General features: G+C 35.5%; 1 protein-coding gene across 1 annotated transcript; it reads left to right on the top strand.

Moving 5' to 3' along the window:
- Positions 1-494: 494 nt before the first annotated feature.
- On the top strand, positions 495-4369 carry LOC134853113 (uncharacterized). The gene is made up of 2 exons (XM_063869055.1): positions 495-2770; positions 3042-4369. Exons 1-2 carry the CDS (start codon positions 1874-1876, stop codon positions 3591-3593), a joined length of 1449 nt encoding a protein of 482 aa, XP_063725125.1. The 5' UTR covers positions 495-1873; the 3' UTR covers positions 3594-4369.
- The last annotated feature ends 4415 nt before the right edge of the window (positions 4370-8784 follow it).

An 8784-nucleotide genomic window follows, 5' to 3' on the forward strand; every position in this document is an offset into this window, starting at 1 on the left:
CTCGTTCAAAGCCCTGAAGTTAAAATTGTTAAGTGCTTATGACCGAACTGAAGAAACTTATAAAGGTCGTTTGTTTTTTTTTTGTCAAATTTGATTTTTCACTGTTGGCTTTTGATTTCTGAAAGGAATGCAAAATACGCTCTCGAATTACGGAAGTGCAAATGAAGCAAAATAATATGAATGACTTTTATTTTCAAAAGTGAAATTTGTTTCAAGATTTGCGAGCGAAATGAAAAATTCTGAAATGGTCGAAAAAGGACCTACTTTGAAACGACGTTCTCCATATTTGCAAGCTAATCTTTTCAGTCTTGCTCAACCGTAGTTGTTCTGAGTTTTCATTAAAAACTAGCAATCATCGCGCGTCTGGATTTTGATGTTTTTCGAAGAGCACTGAAAACTTGAATATTCCTGATTTTGAGGTTTTTCATTTGATGGAAATAATAAATTAGTTTATTTTATTCATATGTGCATAAAATTTTTGAATTTTCAGGTTTTGTGAATCAAGATACAAGGAGTGGCTGGCAATGCAAGAAGCATCTTCTGCTTTCAATTGAAGTGACTCTAAGTTCTAGTGCAATAAGTTGTTGTGAGCAACAAATAGCTTTCTTCTAATACGCTTCTCCCAGAATTGGACAATATTTGATGTCCCACGAAACTTGCCATTGGTTTTGATACTGACCCTGACAAAATATTACGTCATCGTGTAAACACTTCTGACGTCTTCAAATCAATCAAAACGAGCAAACAGCTGTCAAAGATATTATCGATCAGTGTACAAGTTAGGCGACAGACCTTTCAGTCGAAAGATTGTGATATCATTGTTAGATCAGAACTTACTATCATATCATATTATAATACGTTACGTTTCTTACTCTGTCGATTAAAAATACTACGCTTAGTCCCATTTGCAACTCGTAAAGACCAGGGACTAAGGAGTTTCAGTTGTTGATGTAATTGTTACGACTGCTGCCACTAGTATGATCAAATGTGATGCAAGAGTCATGGTCTTCACTGTTTAAGAAAGAGTGTAACTGATACTGCTCATTTTTGAACAGATCAAACAACTTAGAAGTAACTTTGCAAAGTTGTTCGATATTTTGTTATTACTGAAACCAGCTACAAGCAAGAGTGCAACTTCTTTTCTCAGAGACTTAAAAAACTAGATTGAAAAAGGAGCCCCTTTTTGTTGCAGTTTGTTAAGTTAAATTGAAGTTTGTTGACGCCTATCTTATTCAGTGGTAGAGTTCTCTTTACAGTTCAATTTTTGTTAAGAGACTCAGTTTCGACTTTTTAACGCACACAGTTGGTCTGAAGGGAACAGACCAAAGTGGAATTATAGTTATTTGCAGAAACTTAGCATTTCGGTTACCAAACTAAATCGAGCTCTTAGTTTGTCTGGCTTTAGTCGAACACTCATTCTTACTTACCACTATCAGATCACGAGTTGAGATACATTTCATAAAAGTTTTGTTATTACTTGAGTTACAGTTCATTATACACTTCTGTTCTGTTGGTGTTGTTACCATTTCTCTTGTCAGTTGTGCGAGCGGCCGACTTTAATAATTTTAAACCAACTTCAGTCAAAATTAAACGTTCTCAAAATTTATTGCAATGAAAATTTTGTCCTAATTTAGTCAGCTACAGAAATAAATAGCTGCAATAAGTTTTTATAAAGATTGAGTCGCAGTTTATTTATAGTAAAATTGAAGACTGTTTGGCATTGGTTTCAATTTACTCTCGTTTTGGCAATAAAAAAGAATAAATTAACAAACACTGAAGTCAGATCAAAGAAAAAATCGAATTCAGTTGCTCCCATTTTAAATCATCGAAGAAGAATAAGACTTTTAGCTATTGAAGAAAAAAATACAAAGCTATGACTGAAAATCGACGCATCACCTATTTGGACACAAAAGCTGTCGTTGTCTTCAGTTTCGACTTCATCTTGAGACGGCATAATTTGAACTGGGTCGGACCCAAACCCAATTTGCCCATTCAACTTTCGCCCTGCTTCTACCAAATTCTGGAGAAGATGTTGGAACTGTACGACGATAACTTCAAAGAAGTCACTCATGGTGTGGACCAGGAAATGCTGGAAGCGCCTGAAGTAGCTGTTGAAAATGTAGGAAACGGCATTTTGAGAAAGTGTCATTTGCCTGTGCAGCCTAGAAACCAGACGCCGCCTATGATTTCAAAAACGAGGTCAAATAACCACCTGATTTTGACCTCTGATTCGGGAACAAGCAACGAACTGGTAACACCGCCTAACTTCATGCAGAGCAATGTAGTAATTCTAGTCTACTTCGCAGCTTGCTTGGAAGTGCAGAAACAGATCAAATTGATGAAGAAGACTAGTCTAAGTCGAATATTTGAGAACGGTCACCATAACAGATCTAGCGTTTCGAGTCATGCTTCAATTAACAGTAATGAAGTTTTCCCCACTGACAATGAACCTTTTCACAATGGAATGCATAATGGAAATGATATCGAATCTTGTAAAAGGTCAACGTCAAATTACTCTCTTGGTAATACTAATTCCCATAACGTGGCTACGAGTTTGAATAACCACCGGGACCGAAGGTCGACGATAGGAACCGACAGTGTTTCCTGTTATGAAATGACTTCTAGAATAAATGGAATGTCGGTATCGTCGTGTAGCACCAGTGAGCTGAGTGGTGGTTTGGACAGATCCAATACAATCTTTGTGGCCAATAAAGTGTCCTCCTTCATCAACCGCAATATGGGATACTTCATCGATCATTATGGAGGATGGGTAAGCTACTGAGTTTATGGTTACATGTTTTATGCTCAATGTCAGTATATTGGAGAGCGAAGTTGGTATAGTTTTCAACGTTCCGAAGTTTACCTGTATCTTGATAGCTTCCTGGTATTTTGCCCACTGGTAATTTGTGCTAGCGATTTTTCCTCAATTATTTCTGAGATTTGAAAAAAATGTGTTTTCTTATTTTTTTGAGCTTGTAGCAACTTCATTTATGGTCAAAACTGTGAAAGAGGTTTATCGGCTATTTAATTGTTTTGTTTAGGAAGCATGGGTCAGAATATCAGCCAGTGGCGGCAACTCAACCTCAATGAGTAATCCACAATCCCCGAATCTATCCGAGAGAGAACAAGACCCGACGGAAAACAACGTGTTCGCCTCTTCGCTCAACCACCCGCCAATGCTCCTCTCACGAAGCAGCCGATCTCACGAGTCCAATTCAACAGTGTCGTCAAACGACAGAAGCCGAGGAGGAAGTTCTTGGATCCTACATGACGCACGACTCACGACGTCACTCGAGGACAACCCTTCGGCTAATGGGGGATATAGTAGTGGCACAGATGACACGACACAGACGCTCACGAGTTATAATAACGAGAAGACTTCGTATAAAAATAGTCGTAATGGGGTGAACGGAATACGTACATCTGCGAGTAGAATGAGTAATGGTAGTGCAAGAACAAGTAATGCTGATTCGGAGTGCATTAATGGGAGTGCAAGTAGTGAGAATAGGTGGAATCATTTCACGAATGTCATGGCCGCGGGAGTTCTGGGTGCTGGTGCTCTCTTGGGAACATTGCTGTACCGTGCCAAATAAAGTAGTAAATATCTACTATTTATGGGAGTTTTATTATGTAATCCGTGTCCCATAAAATGAAAACTCATATTTGGCGAAACAACTTTTCAAGACAGGTGTGTCAGAAATGTAGACAGAAATCGCCTATCATATCGGCCAAGTTTTCCACTCCAATTATAAATTTCATTCCAGTTACACTATTTTTTTTCAAAATGCCAAAACCAAAAATAAACAGCCAATAACGATTTTTGTAACCAGCAGAGCAGTTCAATTTAAAAGTGTTTGAAGAAAGTTATTTTGTGGTTGTTTTAAATTAAGTTATCGTCCTTATTTATTCCCTATGTACTCGAAAGAAATTATTTTGACTTTAATCTGTTCGCATTATGACCAGCTTTTACCGTTCACTCTTTGAAGTTTAATTAATTAAACTCGTATTATGAACAGCTTATTTTTTGTAAAGTGAGCCAATTTCTTTGTATTTATGAAATCGTAACTGCCGTAATCCAAAGTTTCGATTGTTATGAATTTTCTGGGAGCTTCAAAATATTCTTCGGACAAAAGTATGCTCGAAAATGCTACAAGCAGTTAAGAGCAGCAGACACATAAAAATGAAAGTATGGTGAAGCAAAGAAAGCTACGGGTGGACCTGATTTTGACTTCTACAACTCATTCGATGACTATAACTGAAGCATCTGAAATTAACAAACTCGAACTGAAACTTAACCAATTTTGTCTATTGTATTTTCGTATGAAGATTTAGTTTTTTATTGAATTGCGAATTCAAATTTCAATCTTAATTGTTTCTCTTTTAACCGAGGAAGTCGTTCGCTCAATTTGATTAAAAGCGTCAGATAGCCAAAAAAATAAAGCATTCGTCGACGGATATGGCTTTCCTACTAATCAAGAGCAGTGAACGCAGTGAGTAGTCTTATATAGTTTTTGGTGATTTTTCTTGTTTTTTATTTGTTTTCAGGAAAAAGTTAACATTTGTTCACGTTAAAATTTATTTTTCGCGGTTTGACTTTTGATTTCTTTTCAAGTTCATTTCAATTCATTTGTTGAAAGAAAGGCAAACTCTTCTATCGAACAGCAAAAAATCACATAAAACGTGATCGATATCTAATTACGAAATCGAAATTGATTATCAGATTTTACTTTCAGGGTTTGAAAATCTGGTGTTCAAATATGACTGCTCAAATTCTGATTTTTTTCAGCTTAAAAAAATATTGAAGATATTAAAAAATATTCGAACTTGAAATACTCACCTTATGTTGGGGTGCAGTCAGACTAAACTCATTCGTTGCGAATCTGGTTTCTAAGCATGACTGCTCAAATCTTTTAGGTTTTCCAGATCTGGCGACTCTAATGATTTTTTCTTCTTTTTCAAAAAAACCCTGCACCGATCTTGAAATTCTCAATCACAAGTTGGGGTGGTTTCAGGGTACACCCAGAAATGGCAAATCTCCCTTTAAATATGACTGCTCAAAACTAAAGTCAGATTACACTCTGTGGTTGCAATTCTGGCCTCTAAATATGACAGCTCAAATCCTTTTGTTTTAGATATATGGCGATTTTTTCATTTTTTTGTTCAAAAAATTAAGATACGAAGAAACTAAACGCTTTTGAAATTCTCAACCCTATGGTGAGGTGCTGTCAGGGTACACTCCTTTTGCAAATCTTCTTTTTGATAATTTGCATAAAACTCAAATCTTTTTGTTTTTCGAGATATTGCGTTTTTTTTTATCTTTTGTTCAAATTTTTTCAAAAACCCTAGATAAAAAAAACAAACCGAACTTGAAGTCACAGCGTACGCTTAGGAGTTGCAAATCTTCACCGAAATAAATGACGGCTCAAATCGTTATGGTTTTCGAGATATGGAGGTTTTTATGATATTTCCATGTTTTTGCGAAGAACTTTGATATAATAAAAACTTACTAAGATTGATATTATGAGCGCTATGGTGGGTTGATGTCAGGGCACATTTTTTCATTTTGGCGTTGCAAATCTGCCCTACAAATTTGACTGCTCAAGTCCTTTTAATTTTCGAAATGGCGTTTTATGGCTTTTAAAAGAACTTTTCAAAGATACAATTTCAAAAAATTTATTCGATCTCGAAATTGTCAACCCTATGGTGGCATGCTGTTAGGGTACAATCAGGGGTACGGTCAAGTAATAAATGTTTAACTGGTCTTTCACTTTTACTGCCCATATTTTTTTGTTTTCCGAGATACGGCGTTTCTCATGATTTTTCTTTTTTTTTTTTCAAAAAATGTCACATTTAAAAACAGCTAATAGAAATTGAAATTCTCAACCCTATGTGGGGTACTATCAGCATACAATATAAGGTAGCAAATCTGCCCTCTAATTTTGTGTGTTCAAATTTTTTGGTTTTTGAGATAAAATTTCTGGTGAAATTCAGTTGTTTTGGAGATATGACGTTTTTGGTCAAAAATAGCTTAACATTTGATTTTTTGAAAAATTTAATTAATGAAATAGAAACCTCCGAGAGATGAGCCCAGTTTATCTTCACAATTGCCTTAATTTTTGCTGTTTTATCTTATGTTTTAGGAAGCTCTTTTTACGTTCAACGATCTAATTGAAGCAGTGTAGACGCTAGTCATGCGCTAGTTTTTCTTAACAACAAATCTTTTCAACCCATCTGTTTGACTGACATAGTCTGCGCAGCTTTGCTTTTCGAGGTTTTTTGACTTTCAAGTCCCATGGAACACCACTTTTATTCACTCCAAAAATTGTGGTCTGTTGCAAAATGCGGGCTGCTATGATGCAACGATTCAAATGACGTAGTCTCTCCCTAGCTTTGCTTTTTAATGCATATTGACCTACCAGGGCCAATTTTGCGTTCGTTAATTTTTTTTGCAACCAATTTTTCCCTGTTTCCACGTGAAACCCGAAGTTTGAGGTGTCTGATTTGAATATCGAATAGCGAGAGTTTTTGAAAATAATCTTAAGAACAAATTCTTACTAATGTGTTAACCAGAATTAAGAAGCCATCAAGGTTGATAATCTAAACTAAATTCTATAAAATAAAATTCTAGTCATAAGGCTATTTATATATAACAACTATTCTCAAATCCTCGATAACTGTGTAGTTTTGGTTAGTTGGTTAGCGCCCTGCGGCTTTCATCGAAAACACTTACTCATTTTGGTCAGTGAGTCCCGAATAAACTGTAAAAAAAGGCGTCGCAAGATGCTGTTTCTGTAGAGACAAAAATGAGAAAAACATGTCAAATTTCAATTGTGGACAATCAGTTTTGTTAATCATTTTTTTGTCAAGTTATTTCAGATACCCTTATTTTCATTTTGATTTAAGAAAACTTATTCAACTTGATATTATCTGCGCTATGATAGGGTGATTTCAGGGTACGTTTTGGCGTTGCAATACTGCCCTACAAGTTTTATTGCTCAAGTTCTTTCACTTTTCGAGAAATGGGCGTTTTGTGTTTTTTAAAAGTTTCAATAAAATTTAACCGATGTTGAAATTGCCAACTTAATGGTGGGGTGCTGTTAGTGTACATTGAGGAGAAATGTTCGGTTACAAGTCTGGTTTTCAACTTTTACTGACCCTCTCTTTTTGTTTTCCGATTTAAGGCGTTTTTCTTGAATTTTCAATTTAAAAAAAAACTCAGTTGAAAACAGCTAGTAGAAATTGAAGTTCTCAACCTTATCGTGGGGTGCTGTTTGGATACAATATAAGGAATCAGATCTGCCCTCTTATTTTCTCTGTTCAAGTCTTTTGATTTTCGATGTAAAATTTTAGGTGAAATTCAGTAGTTTTGGAGAAATGACGTTTTTGGTCAAAATTCACAATTGCCCTCTAAATACTGCTGTTTTATCCCATGTTATAGGAAGCTCTTTTTGCGTTCAACGACCTATTTGAAGCACCGTAGGTGCGAGTCATTCGCTGGTTTTTCTTACCAACAAATCTCTCCAACCCATCTGTTTGATTGACGTAGTCTGGGGAGCTTTGCTTTTCGAGGTTTTTGACTGACAAGACTCATGGAACACTATTTCTATTCGCTCCAAAAGTTGCGGTCTGATGAAAAAATGTGGACTGCTATGATGCACCGAATCAAATGACGTAGTCTCTCTAGTTTTGCTTTTCAATGCTTATTGACTTACAAGGCCCTTTTTTTCTGACTAACTATTCCCTAATTGTTAGCCTAATTTTCCCTGTTTCTAAGTGGAATCCGTAGCTAAAGGTGACTGATTTTAATATCGAAAAACGAGAAGTTTTAAAAATATTTCCAAGAACATTTTTTTATTAATATGCTAACCAGAATTAAGAAGTCATCAAGTTTAATAATCTAAAATTAATCCTAGAAAATAAAAGTTTAGTCAAAGGGCTAGGTATATGAAACAACTATTCTCAAATCCTCGATAATTGTGTTGTTTTGGTTTTTGTTTAGCACACTGCGGCTTTTATTGAAAACACTTAAGTACTTTGGTCGGTGAATCTCTTTCGTTATTTTTTTTTGCAACCAATTTTTCCCTGTTTCCACGTGAAACCCGAAGTTTGAGGTGTCTGATTTGAATATCGAATAGCGAGAATTTTTGAAAATAATCTTAAGAACAAATTCTTACTAATGTGTTAACCAGAATTAAGAAGCCATCAAGGTTGATAATCTAAACTAAATTCTATAAAATAAAATTCTAGTCATAAGGCTATTTATATATAACAACTATTCTCAAATCCTCGATAATTGTGTAGTTTTGGTTAGTTGGTTAGCGCCCTGCGGCTTTCATCGAAAACACTTACTCATTTTGGTCAGTGAGTCCCGAATAAACTGTAAAAAAAGGCGTCGCAAGATGCTGTTTCTGTAGAGACAAAAATGAGAAAAACATGTCAAATTTCAATTGTGGACAATCAGTTTTGTTAATCATTTTTTTGTCAAGTTATTTCAGATACCCTTATTTTCACTTTGATTTAAGAAAACTTATTCAACTTGATATTATCTGCGCTATGATAGGGTGATTTCAGGGTACGTTTTGGCGTTGCAATACTGCCCTACAAGTTTTATTGCTCAAGTTCTTTCACTTTTCGAGAAATGGGCGTTTTGTGTTTTTTTAAAGTTTCAATAAAATTTAACCGATGTTGAAATTGCCAACTCAATGGTGGGGTGCTGTTAGTGTACATTGAGGAGAAATGTTCGGTTACAAGTCTGGTTTTCAACTTTTACTGACCCTCTCTTTT

This window comes from Symsagittifera roscoffensis, chromosome 8 (genome assembly GCF_963678635.1).
Source record: "Symsagittifera roscoffensis chromosome 8, txSymRosc1.1, whole genome shotgun sequence".
Classification (NCBI taxonomy): domain Eukaryota; kingdom Metazoa; phylum Xenacoelomorpha; order Acoela; family Convolutidae; genus Symsagittifera; species Symsagittifera roscoffensis.

What these genes read in the sequence shown, in the direction of transcription:
- LOC134853113 (XM_063869055.1), top strand. Translation starts at nt 1,874, where the DNA reads ATGACTGAAAATCGACGCATCACCTATTTGGACACAAAAGCTGTCGTT. An exon ending in TCGATCATTATGGAGGATGG is followed by an intron (nt 2,771 to 3,041) that starts GTAAGCTACTGA and finishes TGTTTTGTTTAG; the next exon opens with GAAGCATGGGTCAGAATATC.